The 18,246-nt window shown below is 44.1% G+C and overlaps 1 protein-coding gene across 1 annotated transcript; it reads right to left on the bottom strand.

Moving 5' to 3' along the window:
* Window positions 1–16,218: 16,218 nt before the first annotated feature.
* Window positions 16,219–17,984, bottom strand: LOC139039098 (gamma-aminobutyric acid receptor-associated protein-like 1). The gene has a single exon (XM_070479310.1). It carries the CDS (start codon window positions 17,757–17,759, stop codon window positions 17,406–17,408), a length of 354 nt encoding a protein of 117 aa, XP_070335411.1. The 5' UTR covers window positions 17,760–17,984; the 3' UTR covers window positions 16,219–17,405.
* Between the last annotated feature and the right edge of the window lie 262 nt (window positions 17,985–18,246).

Below are 18,246 nucleotides of genomic sequence, written 5' to 3'. Positions count from 1 at the left end.
TCCAAGGCCAAACTTGCCTGTTACTCCGGTTATCTCTTGACTTCCTACTTTTGCATTCCAGTCCCCTGTGATGAAAAGGACATCTTTTTTTGGTATTAGTTCTAAAAGGTCTTGTAGGTCTTCGCAGAACCATTCAACTTCAGCTTCTTTGGCCTTAGTGGTTGGGGCATAGACTTGAATTACTGTGATATTGAATGGTTTGCCTTGGAAACAGAGATCATTCTGTCGTTTTTTGAGATTGCAACCAAATACTACATTTTGAACTATTCTGTTGACTATGAGGGCTACTCCATTTCTTCTAAGTGATTCTTGCCCACAGTAGTAGATATAATGGTCATCTAAAATGTCAGTGTTCGTTTTTGCCGTCTCTTGTTTGACCACTTCCAATTTACCTTGATTCAAGGACCTAACATTCCAGGTTCCTATGCAATATTGTTTTACAGCATCGGACTTTACTTTCACCACCAGACACATCCACAACTGGGCGTTGTTTTCACTTTGGCACAGCCTCTTCATTCCTTCTGGAGCTATTTCTCTGCTCTTCTGCAGTAGCATATTTAGCGCCTACCGACCTGGGGGGCTCATCTTTCAGTGTCATATCTTTTTGCCTTTTCATACTGTTCATGGGGTTCTCAAGGCAAGAATACTTATGTGGTTTGCCATTCCCTTCTCCAGTGGACCACGTTTTGTCAGAACTCTCCACAATGACCCATCTGTCTTGGGTGGCCCTACACAGCATGGCTCATGGTTTCATGGAGTTAGACAAGACTGTGATCCAAGTGATCAGTTTGGATAGTTTTCTGTGATTGTGGTTTCATTCTGTCTGCCCTCTGATGGTTGAGAATAAGAGGCTTGTGGAGGCTTCCTGATGGGAGGGACTGGCTATGTGGAAAAATGGGCCTTGCTTTGGTGGGTGGGGCCATACTCAGTAAATCTTTAATCCAATATTCTGCTGATGGGTGGGACTGTGTTCCCTCCCTGTAGTTTGGCCTAAGGCCAAACTATGGTAGGGGTAATGGCAGTAATGGCCACCTCCTTCAAAAGGACTCCTGCCAACATGCCACAACTCCCAGGACTGTTGTATTAAGTGCTTCTGACCCCCTGACAGGCCACTGTCAATCCACGCCTCTGCCGGAGACTCCTGGACCCTCACAGGCAAGTCTGGCTCAGTCTCTTGTGGGGTCCCTGCTCCTTTCTCCTGGGTCTTGTGTGCACAAGGTTTTGTTGTGCCCTCCAAGAATCTTTTCCCCCAGTACTTAGGAAGTTTTATAATCGAATCCCACTGGCCTTCAAATTCCCTGGGGATTCTCAGTCCCTTTTCTGGATCCCCAGGTTGGGAAATCTGTTGTGGGCCCTAGAATTTTTGCAACAGTGCAAGAACTTCTTTGGTATAATTGTTCTTCAGTTTGTGGGTCATCTGTTTGGCACCTCTGTGGTGGGGCTCATGGCGACCTCCTCCCAGAGGGCTTATGTCACCCACTGTGCCCCCCAGGTCTGCTGCAGCCAGAGCCCCTGTCCCTGCAGGAGGCCACTGCTGACCCGTGCCCCCGCAGGAGACACTCAACCGCTCAAAGGCAGGTCTGGCTCAGTCTCTGCGGGTATCACCGCTCCTTTCCCTGGGGCCTGGTATGCACAAGGTTTTGTCTGAACTCCCCAAGCATCTCTGGTAGGTATGAGGTTTGATTCTAAATGCGATTTCACCCTTCTTGCTGTCTTTTTGGGGCTTCTCATTTGCCCTTTGATGTGGGGTATCATCTTTTTTGGTGGGATCCAACCTTCTCCTGTTGATGGTTATTCAGCAGCTAGTTGCTGCTGATTTTGATGTTCTCGAAGGAGAAGGTGAGCACACATCCTTCTACTCTGCCATCTTAGAAGGTTGAATTATCTTAATTTCTCTCTTTCCTTTACCCCCTCATCCTGCCTGCAGAAGAGATCCATGCCCCTTCTCTCCCTTTCTCCACTGCAGCCATAGGCAAGGTCACCGCCTAGTCTAACCTAGACAGTCCGACTGACATCCTAACTGATCTCCATCTCACCCTCTGCATTTCATCCTGTTTACTGTAGCCAGATTTTTCTAAAGCATAAATAAGAATAAATAAGTTACTCCCCTGCCTAAAGGCCTCTGAGGATTGCATGAATTGTACATGGAATAGACTCCAGCCCCTGGCTGTGGACTGCAGGATGTGGCTCCTCTGGTCTCCTCCTTGCTCACAGCATTCCAGCACTGGTGACTTTCTCTCCGAGCCTCAACTGTCCCAAATCAACCTGGCTCAGGGCCTGTGGTGGTTTCCTGCTTGGAACCCCTCCCTCTGTACTTACTTCTCTCCAGAACATCACAAGGCCACCAACTTTCCTCATTCTAGTTCCAGTTCAACCGTTACTTCGTTAAAGAAGCACCCCCTGACCACCTGCAGATAGTAGCCCCCACCTCTCAGGCCCTCTCTTTTATACTAGTCAGTTTTATTTTCTTCATGGTTTGGCCCTGTACTGGAAATTGGCTCATTTGAGTGCCTCTGTGTTTACAGTCTGTTTCCCCTCTCTGGGCCGAAGCTCCTCAGGGCAGGGACCTGCTATGTTCACGGTCCCATCCAGAGTCTAAAACAGTGCCTGGGAAAGGGGCAGACTTACCTGCAACAGGCAGCCACCTTGGAAGAAATGCCCAAAAGTTCCTGCAGGATAAGCATCCAGGAGAGGAGCTGCCCCAGTCCTGCAAATGCCTGCCAGTGCCACCTCTGTGACCCCAGGGTCTCACTCCACGAGGAGTTGCGATGTTCTCTCTCTCCCTTCTTCCCTTTCTTTTTTCAATAAATACACAGTGAGCACCGCTCATGTGTCAGGCATGGTCCCAGGGCCTGGGTAAAGGGCCTACAAACAAGACACCATTTCTGCCCTCATGGAAAACAGAGGCTAATCTAACAACCCAACAGTATACACGCGGTGTTAGAGAAGACGGGGTGGCAGCTGCTTTAGACGGGGAGGTCAGGCATGGTCCCTCGGAGGAGGCAACACTGAGCTACTGCCAGAAAAAAGACAGGTAGACTGATGTGTGAGAACATGGAAAAGAGTGCTCATGGGAGAGGGGCCGGCATGTGTGAGGGCCTGAGTAGGGAAGGAGCTTGGTGGCTCAAGACACTTAAAGGAGACCTCTCTTGGCTTCAGTATCCCCAAGATTTTTTTAAAAAATATGTATTTAATTTATTATTATTATTTTGGCTGTATACAGTCTTAGTTGCGGCACTTGAGCTCCTTTCTAGTTGTGGTGTGGAGGGCTCCAAAGCACATGGGCTTAGTTGCCCTGAGGCAGGTGGGATGTTATTTCCCTGACTAGGGATCGAACCCAAGTTCCCTGCATTGAAAAGAGGATTGTCACTGGACCATAAGGGGTTTCTCAGTATGCCCAAAATTCTTAACAAAGTTTGTCTGCATTTCCCAGGGCTGTCAGAACAAATAACTACAACCTGCATGGCTTCAAACAATGAAGATTAATTCTCTTACAGTTCTGGAAGCCAAAAGTCTGAAATCAAGGTTTTAGCAGGGTTAGTTTCTTCTGGAGGCTCTGAGGGAGAATCCATGCCCCTCTGTGGCTTCTGGGGGTTTCGGGCAATTCTTGGCAGTCCTGAGCTTACAGCTGACCTGCGATCTTTACCCTCGTCTTCACACGGCTTCTCCTGTGTCGGTGTGTGTTCTTCCCTATCTCTTATAGGATACTTTTCACTGGAATTTACAGTTCACCCTAATCCAGCAGGATCTCATCTCAAAATCCTCACCTGAATTACCTCTCACAGGCCTTTATTCTACATGAGGTCACATTCTGAGCTTCTCAGTGGAGATACCTTTGGCAGGGGCACAATTCAACCCCCTACAGGGAGTCCTGGTGGCTTAGACGGTAAGGAATCTGCCTACGATGCAGGAGATCCCAGTTCAGTCCCTGGGTCAGGGAAGATCCCCTGGAGGAGGGCATGGCTACCCATTCCAGTGTTCCTGGAGAATTCTAAGGACAGAGGAGTCTGATGAGCAACTTTCACTTTTTTCAACAGCAAATTTGTTTATTAATTTTAACATTTTTTGGTGGAATTTGGGGGGTTTTCTACATAGAACATCAAATCAGCAAATTTGGAAAATTCAGCAACGGCCACTGGAAAATGTCAGATTTCATTCCAATCCCACAGAAAAAGAGTCGGACATGACTGAGCAACTAACACTTTGACAGAAGTCATAGCCCAGACATTCTCACCTGGAAAGCACCTCAGAGACCCTCGGAAACAGCATACCTCAAAGTACAATTCCTAAAAAAAAACTAGTTCTAGAAGATATCTTTAAAAGGAGAGAGTGGCATTCTGCGTTGAAATAAATTTGGGAAATGCTGCGTATACATCTCACTTTATACAATTCACGATTCATCTTAGCATTTTAAGGGGCTGAGAACTGACAGCAAAGAAGCCACCTTCCATTCAAGCAGACTGTCCCTAGTTTGTATCACCATAAACACTTGTTTTCATAAACACTGTGGAAGTTTGAGAGAACTGCTGATTAATCTAACCTTGTCTTAAGTGATGATCAAAGAAAAGTGACCTATCCAAGGTCACACAACTGGCAGGGTCAGAAGCTGAATTTACAACTCAGTCTCTTCAAGAGATGAAGAACACATTATTGAGGACCAGGAATCAGAGGTGATGTGAGGGAGGGAATGGGTATGATTACAAAGGAGGAGCAGGAGGGGACCTTTGTGGCGATAGAAAAGTTCTGTATCTTGACTGCAGTGTTGGTTGCACAAATCTACCCAAGTGATGAAATGACACAGAATTATACACACACATTGTACCAATGTCAGCTTCCTGATTTTGATACTGTATGTAAGATAGTAAACACTGGGCATTACATAAGAAGCAATCATTGGAGGAAACTGGGCAAAAGGAACTTGGGACCTCTTTGTACTATCTTGGCTGTTTCCTATGAATCTATGATTTCAAAACAGAAAGACTTTACGAAACAAGTTTCCTGCCTCCAGGTTCAAGAGTTTTTTACATTGTTAAAGTTTACCTGATCAAACTCAGCTTCAGTTTATGCATCCAGGGCCCAATACAAAGCACAGTTCATTGCTTTTTACAGTTTGCAGTTTATTTAAACAGCAATAATTTGGGTGTTATTGTTGTCGTTCAGTCTCTATGTCATGTCTGATTCTAAGACCCCATGGACTATAGCACACCAGGCTCCTCTGTCCATAGGGTTTCCCAGACAAGAGTACTGGAGTGGGTTTTCATTTCCTCTTCCAGGGGATCTTCTGAACCAGGGGATCGAACCCACATCTCCTGTGTCTTCTGCATTGACAGGCAGATTCTTTATCACTAGCACCACTGGGAAGCCCCAGTTTAGGTGTAGAAAGGGGTTAATATGTAGATGCCCTATTGCAGTGATAAATGCAAAGTTGGATAAATCTCCCTCCTTCATACCGGACCACGACTTTAAGCCAAGTGTGTGGCTCTTGCTCACATAGAGACACAAAGTCTAGAGGAAGACATTAGTTGGATGTCTTACTCATCTAGATATACCTCCTTGGGACGGAAGTATATTATACACACACACACACACACACACACACACACACACACACACACGCGCGCTTCCCAGGTGGCACTAGTGGTAAAGAACTCAATTGCCAATGCAGGAGACATAAGAGATATGGGTTTGATCCCTGGGTCAGGAAGATCAGCTGGAGGAGGTCATAGCAACCCATTCCAGTATTCTTGCCTAGAGAATCCCATGGACAGGGGATCCTGACAGGCTACAGGCCATGGGGTCACAAAGAGCTGGACATGACTGAAGAGACTTAGCACACACACACACATATGTAATATACATGCTGACATAAACTTTATTTACAAGACATGAACTTTATTTGGGCTTCCCTGATAGCTCAGTTGGTAAAGAATCCGCCTACAATGCATAAGATCCTGGTTTGATTTCTGGGTCAGGAAGATCTGCTGGAGAAGGGATAGGCTACCCACTCCAGTTTTCTTGGCCTTCTCTTATAGCTCAGCTGCTATAAGTCTCAGTCTGCAATGCGGGAGACCTGGTGGGTTTGATCCCTGGGTCGGGAAGATGCCCTGGATAAGGAAAAGACTACCCACTCCAGTATTCTGGCCTAGAGCATTCCATGACCTATATAGTCCATGGGATCGCAAAGAGCTGGACATGACTGAGTGACTCTCACTTTCAAAATTTATTTACAAAAACTCAACTGGCTGGATTTGGCTCATAAAACTTAGTTTACTGACTTCTGAATTAAAACATGGGCCAGGGCAGTGAAAGCATCAAGTCCTAGAGTCCTAACCACTGGACCACCAGGGAATTTTCTAAGTAAATCTTAGTTTTCCACCTCTGATATTCTACCCAGCTTGCTTATGTAGTTGGTTGTTTTTGTTGCTGTCTTGGTTTGTTTTTCCAATTTATTTTCAAATTTTTTGTTGTGGTAAAATAAAACATAACATAAAATTTACCATCCTAACCATTTTTAAGTGAACAGTTCAGTGGTATCAAATTCATGATTTTGTGGAACAATCGCCACCACCCATCTCCAGAACTCCTTTCATCTTATAAAACTGTCATTAAATAATAACTCTTCATTCTCTCTCCCTTCCCCCCAGCCCCTGGCAACCAGTATTCTACTTTCTGTTGCTATGATTTTGACTCTTTTAAGTACCTCATATAAGTGGAATCTATAATATTTGTCTTTTGGATCTGGCTTATATCACTTAACATAACATCGTCAAGTTTCATCCATGTTGTAGCATGTCAGATTTTCTTTCCGTTTTAAGGTGGGTAATATTCTATCATCTGTACATACCACATTTTGTTTATCCATTCATCTATTTATAGACACATGAATTGCTTCCACATTTTAGCTATCATGAATAATGCTGCTATGAATATGGGTGTACACATGGTCTCTTCAAGACATTACTTTCAATTCTTTTGGGTATATACTCACAAGTGGAATTGCTGAATCATATGGCAATGCTATTTTTAGTTTTTTAAGGAACTTCTTTACTGTTTTCCATAGCAGCTGCACCATTTAACATTTCTACCAACAGTGTACTAGAGTTTCAGTGTCTCCGTATCCTCACCTGGAGAAGGCAATGACAAGCCACTCCAGTATTCTTGCCTGAAAATCCCATGGACAGAGAAGCCTGGAGGGCTACAGTCCAAAGGGTCGCAAAGAGATGACCACGACTGAGTGACCAAGCATGTATCCTCACCAACACTTACTTTCTGATTTTTTGATAGTACCTGTTGTAATGGGATTAAGTTAATACTTCTCTGGAGTTTTGATTTCCATTTTCTTAATGATGAGTGATGCTGAGCATCTTTTCACACGTTTACTGTTTATTTGTACGTCTTCTTTGGAGAAAGATGTATTTAAGTCCTTTGCTCATTTTAAAAGAAAGCTTTTTGGTTTTTTGTTGTTCACCTTTAGGAGTTCCATAATATATATTCTGAATATTAATCTCTTATCAGATACATGATTTTAAAATATTTTCTCCCATTCAGTAGGTTGCATTATTACTCTATTGCTGTTGTCTTTTGATGCACAAAATTTTTGTTTCATGAAGTCCAGTGTGCCTATTTTTTCTTTAGTTATCTGTATCTTTAGTGTTATATCCAAGAAATCATTACCATATCTAACATTGTAAAGGTTTCTTCCTATTTTTTTTTTTATATTTTTAGGTCTTACATTTAGGTCTTTGATCCATTTTGAGTTTATTTTTGTACATGATGTTAGGTAAGGGTCAAACTTCACTCTTTGGTATGTATATATCCAGTTTTCTCAGCACCATTTATTAAAAGATTGCCCTTTCCTTCATTGAAGGGCCTGAATTCCCTTGTCAAAAATCATTTGATCATATATGGGAGGGTATATTTCTGGACTCTCTAGTCTATTCCGTATATCTGTTTTTATGCCAGTGTCACACTGCTTTGATTTCTGTAGCTTTGTAGTAAGTTCTGAAACCAGGAAGTGCGAGTCCTCCACTTCTGTTTTCCAAGATCGTTTCAGTTATTTGAAGTCTCTTGAGACTCCATGTAAATCTTAGGATGGGTTTTTCTTTTCTGAAAAAACATCTTTGGGATTTTGAAAGGGTTCAATTGAATCTATAGCTTGCTCTGGCTAGAACTGACATCTTAATTTTATTAAATTTTCATGAGATGTGTTTCCATTTATTTTCTTTAATTTCTGTCAGCAATGTTTTGTAGTTTTCATTATACATCTCTTTCACCTCTTTGGTTAATTCCTAAGTATTTTAATCTTTTTGATATTATTGTAAATGGGATTATTTTTATGATTTCCTTTTCAGTTTTTTCATTGTTGGTATATAGAAATGCAGCTTATTTTTGTGTGCTGACTTTTATCCTGCTATTTTGCCACTTTGAATTTGAAACCAAGCAGGACCCTATGGTGCCCTCCAGGGTACAAAATCCTTTCTGTCTGCCCCTGGAGACCCCAACACACACCATTTCTTCAATCTTCTAGACCTTCCCTGAGTTCCTTTGGACTTCCATGTGGCATGTCCAAACTTACTAATTAGAGGAATGAGGAAATGCAGAAAGAATCAATGGTGCAACAATGTGGCAGGGTCCCAGTTTCCTGTCAAGAAATATACATAGCAATCTGATACATATCTCTGAGCTCTTCTATAGGACCTGAGGCCCCAACCCAGTGGGGATGATAAGTTTAGAGCATAAAAGCACATGGACCCCAGACAGACTGGAAACAGAAGGAAGATTTCTGGAACACCACTCTATTACCTCACCACCAGCCAATCGGAGGAAGGTCACACACCCTGCAGACGGCTCCCTGAATCTTGCCTATAAAAACTCTTCCCCCAAAACCACCAGGGAATTTGGGTCTTTTGAGCACGAGCTACCCCATTCTCCTTGCTTGGCTCTTACAGTACCTTTCTCTGCTCCAAACTCTGATGGGCCTTTCCCTGGTGGCTCAGACAGTAAGGAATTCACCTGCAGTGCAGGAGACCTGGGTTTGATCCCTGGGTCAAGACGATCCCCTGGAGAAGGGAATGGTTCGGTTCAGTTCAGTTCAGTCGCTCAGTCGTGTCCGACTCTTTGCGACCCCGTGAATCGCAGCACGCCAGGCCTCCCTGTCCATCACCAACTCCCGGAGTTTACTCAAACTCAGGTCCATTGAGCCGGTGATGCCATCCAGCCATCTCATCCTCTGTCGTCCCCTTCTCCTCCTGCCCCCACTCCCTCCCAGCATCAGGGTCTTTTTCAACGAGTCAACTCTTCGCATGAGGTGGCCAAAGTATCGCTTGCATGGAGAATTCCATGGAGAGAGGAGCCTGGTGACTGGACGATTTTCACTGTTTTCAACAACAGATTCATTTATTAATTTTAACATTTTTTGGTGGAATATTTGGGGTTCTCCACATATAAATCAAATCAGCAAATTTGGAAAACTCAGCAATTGCCACAAGACTGAAAAATGTCCGTTTTCATTCCAATCCCAAAGGAAGGCAATGCCAAAGAATGTTCCAATTGCTGTAGAGTTGCACTCATTAAACATGCTAGCAAGGTAATGCTCAGGATCCTTCAAGCTAGGCTTCAACAGTACGTGAACCAAGAACTTCCAGATGAACAAGCCAGATTTAGCAAAGAGAGAACCAGAGATCAAATTGCCAACATCTGTTGGATCATAGAAAAAGCAAGGGAATTCCAGAAAAACATCTACTTCTGCTTCATTGACTATGCTAAAGCCTTTGACTGTGTGAATCACAACAAACTGTGGAAAATTCTTAAAGAGATGGAAATACCAGACCACCTTACCTGCCTCCTGAGAAACCCGTATGCAGGTTAAGAAGCAGCAATTAGAACCAGACATCAAAACACGAACTAGTTCAAAATTGGGAAAGGAGTACGTCAAGGCCATATATTGTCATTCTGCTTAGTTAACTTCTATGCAAAGTACATCATGTGAAATGCCGGGGCGGATGAAGCTCAAGCTGGAATGGGGATTGCTGGGAGAAATATCAATAACCTCAGATATGCGGATGACGCCACCCTAATGGCAGAAAGCCAACAGGAACTAAAGAGCCTCTCGATGAAGGTGAAAGGACAGTGAAAAAGCTGGCTTAAAACTCAACATTCAAAAAACTAAAATCATGGCATCCAGTCCCATCACTTCACGGCAAATAGATGGGGAAAAAGTGGAAACAATAGCAGATTTTAATTTCTTGGGCTACAAAATCACTGCGGACAGTGACTGTAGCCATGAAATTAAAAAATGCTTGCTCCTTGGAAGAAAAACTATGACAAATCTAGACAGCATATTAAAAAGAAAGCAGAGACATCACCTTGCCAAATATGGTACATATAGTCAAAGCTATGGTTTTTCTAGTATTCATGTATGGCTGTGAGAATTGGACCATAAAGTCTGAGAGCCAAAGAGTTGGTGCTTTTGAACTGTGGTGCTGGAGAAGACTCTTTAGAGTCCCTGGACAGCAAGGAGATCAAACCAGTTAATCCTAAGGGAAATCAACCCTGAATATTCATTGAAAGGACTGGTGGTGAAGCTGAAGCTCCAATACTTTGGCCACCAACTCATTTAAGTGAAGAGCCAACTCATTAGAAATGACTCTGATACTGGAAAGATTGAAGGCAAGAGAAGAAGGGAGAGACAGAGGATGATATGGTTGGATGGCATCATCAACTCCATGGACATGAGTTTGAGCAAACTCTGGGAGATAGTGAAGGACAAGGAAGCCTGGTGTGCTGCATTCCATGGGGTTGCAAAGAGTTGGACATGATTTAGAAACAAACAAACAAAAATCGTATAACATCATGTCATTGTGGACAGAGATTATTTTAATTCTTCCTTTCCAGTTCAGGTGATTTTTATTTCTTTTTCTTGCCTAATTGCTCTGGTTAGAACTTCCAATACTATGCTGCATAGAAGGGACAAAAGTAGACAATCCTTGCCTTGTTCCTGATCTTAGAGGAGAAGCTTTTAGTCTTATACTATTGAATATGATGCTCCCTGTGGGTTTTTAATATATAACTTTTCATTATGTTGAGGTGGTTGCCTTCTCTTGTTTGATGAGTGTTTTTATGGTGAAACGGTGTTGATTTTTGTCAAATTCTTTTTCTGTATCAATAAAGATGATTGTTTTTTCCTTTCATTCAACAAGTGTAGTATATTACTTTGATCAGTTTGCATATGTGAAGTATCCTTGCTTTCAGGAATAAATCCCACTTGATCAAAATGTATAATTTATTTAATATACCACTCAGTTAGGTTTGCTAGTATTTTGTTGAGAATTTTTGCATCAGTGTCCATAAAAAGATATTGGTCTGTAGTTTTCTTGTAGGCTTTTTGGTCTGGCTTCGGTAACAAGTAATTCTGGCTTAATAGAATAGTCATTTAAGCACAGAAAGTTTTCCCTTTTCTTCAGTTTTTTGGAAAATTTTGAGAAGGATTGGTAATGGTTTTCTTAAAGTATTTGGTAGAATTCACCAGTGAAGCCACCGGGACTGTGGCTTTCTTTGTTGGAAGATTTTTGATTACTGATTCAACCCCCTTACAAGTTATACATCTATTCAGATGTTCTGTTTCTTCAAGATTTAGTTTTGATAGATTTTGGGTTACCAGGAGGGGAGGAAGGAGAGCAACAACAATGGCTGGCCCTGTCTTATACCTCTAAGGTCAGAAGCAGAAATCAGCAGTTAAAGTGCAAATTCCTGGTTTATGGTAGACAGGGCCCTTTTGGCCCACTCTGGTTCCTGCAAGCTATTTGCACACTGCTCCGGGAACGTGGACACAGCTGCCTGCCACCTGGCTGAGGATGGGAGATAGGCACCTGCTACTGTGCTAATAGGTGAAACTGACTGAAATTAACTGCAGTTTACTGTCTGAGCCTTCCCTTGGAAGTAGCAAGCCATTAATAGATCCCAGAGTTCCAAAACAGTTACATCAGACGGATTCTGCCAGTGCAATTATTGTCTAAGTGAGGAGATACCTTCCTGTTGTTTCTTACTCCGTCGTCTTCCTAGAATCCTATCAGCAGGATTATATATTAATACTATCCACTTGAGAATGTTCAATTGTGTTAGCTGAGATTTGACGAATAATTTATTCAAAACTTGCTTTAGTTTCCTGCCAACATTTTTTCAGAACAAAGGATGTTAAGAACTTTGATTAGAAGTTCAAGAAGACTGTTTTGTATTTTGACAAGGCAACAGCAGAACTTTGATCGACAATTAAACTTCAAGCTTGTTATACTACACATTTCCCCCATATACTCAGTCCCCTAGATTTTCTTGGACCTGTCTCTAAGAAAACTGCTCCTCCCATAATGACTGTGGGACTGGGGAGCAGCCATTTTTCACACAGTGGTCTGCCTCCTTGGCCACAGTTGACTGGTTTGGGGTGGGCACTGATCCAATTTAGGCCCATGAGAGCCCTTCCATGAGAATTTTGGATTTGGACCCAGGGAGTCTGTCTATAATCTCTAGATTGCTGAGTTAAGAAAGCTGTTAGATGGAGAACCTAGAGCCACTGGGACCCATGTTAGTCACTATGTGAAGAAACTGTTTACCAAACTCAAGCTCATACCAGTTATCACAGGACAGGTCAATAAATTGAGAGATGAGCTGTTGCGGCAAGGCATCCCGACTTTATTAGGAAAGCCAGCAGACCAAGAAGGTGGTAGACTAGTATCCCAAAGAACCTTCTAACCCAAGTTAGAATTCAGCCTTCTTTTATACTTACAGGGGAGCAGGTTGCAGACTTCTACGTGCCCGAATCCTTGTTCTTACAGCTGTTTACATAGGTCTGATCACAATTGTTCCTATAAACCACCACCAAGACAATTGTTATTTTCTGTCTGCGATTTTTTAATCTTTATATGAATGGGAAAGTGTTATGCCTTTAAAGGTCAAAGCCTTGAGAACAGGCTCTCATGCGTATTTCAGGCTACAGGTGGCGTTCTTTTACAAAGGTGCGCAGCCACCATGAGTAAGCACAGGCAACATAGCACAAAGGTTAGGGCCAAAGGAATAGATCCAATATGGAATCAGGCTTATTCTTCACTGTTACAAAACCTGGTTGAGTGAAAAAGAGGTCAATACTCAGAGGGAAATGGAGACAAGAGACAAAGTACTGAGGGCCATCAGATGCCTGACACCGTTTGTTCCTGAGGTCCAGCTGCCTTCCCATTGCCTGTCTACCTTCTTTGGAAACTAATACCTCTCACATTTTGTTCAAGCTAGTATGAGTTGGTTTATTGTCACGTGCAACCCAGAGAGCCCAGAGTAGCCTGCTAGACCAACTCCCTCACTTTACAGATGAAGAAACAGATTCTGAAAAAAACAAAAAAACAAAACTATGACTTCCCTAAGTCTATGAGGTTAGTGAGTGGCTAGGCTGGAATTAAACTTCAAGTCTTCTGATTGTAGCTCCCATGTGTGTCTACATAGCAGCTGCAATTGTGGTGCCATGTGGCATTTCCAATACCCAGGGGAGATTCCCAGTGGCCTCAGTTGGAGGGAAAGATATCCAAACCTCTTACTATCCACAAAACAAAGAGGAAAAGATAAACATAGACCATCAAAACATAACTGGAGACCTGGGACCTGGGGGTTGGCACAGGAAATTGAGAATAAGAAGAACAAAGTCAGATTTGTTAAGGTGAAAGCTAAAGGAACACTACACTATTTGTGCTGAACTCTCACACAAGGAAGACAGGGTAAAAGGGAGTCTTCACCTCTTGCAGAACACTCATGCAGGATTCAGATTCAGCCTAATAGAGCTAATAGATCTCCTCTTAGCCAAGGCTAAAGGGAGATCAGATACCCACCCAAATGTTGGCCACCCATGAGTTCACCAAGCCTTCCAGTCTTTTGAAGTCACACTTACCTTTAATATAAAATGGGATGGTTTGAAAGGGGAGGCTCAGATGCCCTTTCTGTTGAGTTGCACAACCCCTTGCCAGCTCCTTTAGGTCCTACAGTTGACAATTTCTTCTTGTTCTCTCACCCCACGCTAGTCACAGCCCTCATTCCTGCTTCCCACATCCCAAGCACCTCTGACAAACTTGTGTTTATGTGGATTTCCCTGGAGGTTTGGGATAACAGAGAAGGGTAATGGGCTTTGGCAAGTCTGGGAGTTTGGGGTTCTCCTGGGCCATGTGACTTATGTGGGTAACAGAATGGTCACTGCTAAACAGATGACTCAAGAGCCTGGATTGAAATGTGTAGCAAGATGGTGTCTGTAGCCAAGCAAGAACGTGGCTCTTGAATCACAGTGTTAATTAGAACACAGTGACCTGCTACACTGAAAGCAGTTTTTATAATCCATGAGTCAGTCACACAGGGAAGAAGTAGCAATTATCCAGGAGGAAGGGGCTGCAGGGAACAAGCTGTTTGTTGAGAACCCCTTAGAGTTACTTGTTGTTGTTCAGTCTCTCAGTCGTGTCTGACTCTTTGTGACCCCATGGACTGCAGAATGCCAGGCTTCACTGTCCTTCACCATCTCCTAGAATCTGCTCAAACTCATGTCCACTGAGTTGGTGATACTATCCAACAATCTCATCTTCTGTCGTCCCCTTCTCCTCTTGCCTTCAATCTTTCCCAGCATCAGGGTCTTTTCTAATGAGCTGGCTCTTCACATTGTCCTCTGGTACCCTCTGAGTCTCCCACAGTCACATGGTACATCAGTGGCTTCCCGGGACAAAAGGCAATTTCTAGGCAGGTCCCAGCCTCATCCTCTGCAGAACCTGCCCAGGGGGTCACATTTCACTCATGTACAAGATGTGTGCTAATCATCCTGACCTCAATCCTGTAGCCCTCCCACCTCAGGAACACCACACCTGCTATTTCCCTGGGCCCTGCCTGAGGCTGGGCTTCTCTTCATCTCCTTGTGTTCCCAAACTCCAACATGCAGCCCCTCTGAAAATAATTTTAACTCCATTTAAATAAGACATTCCATTCCTTGGAGGTCTTGTCTTCCATGAACAAACATGTTCATCAAGGTGCTTTTCTAACTCAAAGAGTACTAGTCATTTCTATAAAGCCAACTCTGCCTGATTCTGGACCACCAGATGCAGTTCAGAAACCCTGAACTTTTAGCAAAAGTTTCTAAATAGCAAAAAAAATGTCCCCCGCCTCCAAAATATCAACCTGATCCCTGTGTATGGTTACTTTACTTTCCAAACCCCAAACTGGGACATGTATTCTGATAATGGAACAGAATCTTTGAGATAAGAGCTAGAAAATACCCTAGAAAATCCAGAGTGTACTATCATCAAATCTATTTTCCGTGTATCTACCCCTCATATCTAAAATGGAAATGGATCCATTCCTTAACTCTCCTTTGTCTGGGAAGACTCAGGACTCCAAGGGTAGTCAGAGTCTCAGTCACAGAAGAAGGCTCTGGGGAGCCTTCGGAATCCCAAGAATAAGCTGTGAGAATCTGAAGGGTTGGATTTCAAGGGTTCCTAGCGGTCCTTCAGAACTCTTCAGTGACAGCGATCTGTCTGTTCCCATCAGGCTCCTCAGATGCCCTGGACACAACCTGCATGCTGGCTACTGATTATGATTACATTCCTCATTGGGCCTTCTCCTTTTCAGCTCTTATTTGGTGCCTGCTCCACCAGGATCCCTGGGGTAGATCCACAAGGCTCACGGAGTCACTCTAGCTCTGTCTCCTATTGGGGGCCCTTCCAATCCCAGCCGTGAAGGGTAGGACACCCCACTTGGCTCTGGCCTCCACCCACGAGCAGGTGGCAAAACGCCTGGCTGGTGATAGAGAGCTTCTCTTCCTCACTCCTTCCAGGTCAACCAAAATCAAGCTCTGATGCTCAGCTGCTGTTCTTCACTAAATTTTTTTTTACATTTTTGTCCTTTATGGAAAAGAGTCTTAAAGCTAAATTTCTGTAGCCAGGATAGGCTGTTCAGTTCTGAGGTGGCTAGAAGGCAGGTTTGAAACGTGAGGTCTGTGGACTCCCAGTAGTTTCCTGGACAGAATTCAGGAAGCCTGTGAACTGAAATGGGAAAAGGATTACATCTTTTTTTTTTTTTTTTTTTTTTAAGGTATGCAATTCTTTTATTTCCTTGGCCTGACAGCAGAAACTTCATTATACAAGAGCCTGCAGCTTGACAGAGCTGACCCTCGAACTTCCCCCACGGGAAGGACCCTTTTCATTCGCGGAGATGAACTGAAGTGTCTGAGATGAATTGAAATGTCCCATCTGGGTGCAAATTCCTGCTTCCCACCCAGATCATAACCCTAACGTGGAAATAATCAGAGTCAAATGGAATCCCCAAGAACTACGAAAAGTCACCCTTCTCAAATTTTTCTAACTAGCAGCTGCGGGAAATTAAGACCCAAGCAGGGGGGGCCACTGGCCCGCACCATGCATCTCTATGCATTGTCAGAGTGGAGGACAGCGGCCCCAGAGCAAGAGTTCTGGATGAGCGGGAGGTGCAGATAAGCCATCTTACCCCATACCTGCCCCTTCTGTACGTAACTCCGTTAACTCATGGAGTGAAGTCTGGGAAATGTCAAGATGAGTGGTTCTAGCCTATCGCTGAAATGGGTGAGGCTCATTCAAGTCCAAGGTAAGTGTGGGGAAAACGGGCACCAAAGAGCAAAGCAGGTTAGACAGAGATGCTCAGGACTCATTCAGTTCCAGTTCTATGCTTTGGAGACCGTCTTCGCAATCCTGACATCCCTCACGCCTGGCCTCTACTCTCCAGCAGAAGGGGAGCTCCATCTAAGTGTCTGGGTCTGAGGTCTACTGCCACCACAGGGGTGGTGGGCTGGGTACTGTGATGCTTGTGAGATAACCACTGGGGTGTGGGAGACAGGAGAGGTCAGGGGTCACAATACTTCAATTACAGTGGGTCTCTTTTGGTCCCCAGGAATGGTCCGCTACCAGCCAGTAATCCTGCAACATTCTCAACCCCGTTCCCCACCTGTCTTGTGCAAATGTCAAAAACAGAATCTCTGCCCAAAGCAAAGGAGCAGCAAGTTACTGTCGGTCCATGGTCTCTGGCCCCAACTTGCCCACCCCGATTCTTCCATGGAAATCAGATTTCGCAGCGGTATTTGTGGTGAGACTAGAGTATCCCCATTTTTGTGTTTTTGTTTTTTCTATCAAAGCCAACCCAACAGCTCTGTCCTGACGTGCTTTCTCCCAGGGCCGAGAAAGCAGCAAAAAATGTCAATTGAGCGTGTGAAAATATGGTGATGGTGTGTGTGGTGTCATGTTTCCAGGTGTTCCACCTCTGTCTCCTTCACGGGGGGAGCCCTCCCTCTGTCTCTCTCTCCCCAAGCCCCACACTTGCCCCTCCCCCTGCCCCGAGTCCGGTCGCTCCCATCGGCCGGTTTCCGCCACTCACTTCCCGTAGACACTCTCGTCACTGTAGGCCACATACAGAAAGTAGTCTTCCTCATGGTTGTCCTCATACAGCTGGCCCATGGTCGCACTAGTGGGAGGTATGGTGTTGTTGACAAAGAAGAATAAGGCGTCCTCAGGTCTCAGGTGGATTCTCTTCCGGATTAAGAAGTAGAACTGGCCAACAGTGAGGTCAGAGGGCACGAGATACTTCCTCTTGTCCAGGTCAGGCACCCTGGCCTTGGGAGCCTTCTCCACGATCACAGGGACCCGGTCCGGATATTTCTTCCGGATCTTTTCTCCTTCCTTTTTCCGATACTCAAAGGGATGGTCTTCCTTATACTGGAACTTCATGATGAACCGCAGGGTTTCTAAAATCCCCGGACGGGGCCTGCCTCTCTCGCGGACGAAGGCGTCTCTCCCGTCTTTTAATGACCCCTTTGGGCACTTCGCAATGAGTCTCAGATTCGCTTCCGAGAGGCCAGCCCACGTCGCAGCGCCGCTCGGCAGAGCTTTCAGAAAGGGGGGTCTCGCGGCCTGGGTTCCAAGACAGGGTAGGGCCAGGTAAAGAATCCCCCAAGGATTACATCTTGATTTTCACAAACCTCTAACTTAAATTTGGCATTTCCTTTATTATGAACGTAGGTAGCAAGCCATGGTAACCAGCAGTACCTGTGGATTTGTCCCATAGAATCAGATATTGTATATCACCTTACAGTCATTGCAAGTATCTTGAAATATCATTTATACTCAGAAGACTTTAAGATTGGAATCATTATTAGACTATCATTATTTAGTATTTTTATTGAAAAGTACATATATTATTTTATCACAGTTTAAG

The sequence above is a fragment of the Odocoileus virginianus genome, chromosome 17 (assembly GCF_023699985.2).
Source record: "Odocoileus virginianus isolate 20LAN1187 ecotype Illinois chromosome 17, Ovbor_1.2, whole genome shotgun sequence".
Taxonomy (NCBI): domain Eukaryota; kingdom Metazoa; phylum Chordata; class Mammalia; order Artiodactyla; family Cervidae; genus Odocoileus; species Odocoileus virginianus.
This window is presented reverse-complemented; position numbering and strand designations above follow the sequence as displayed.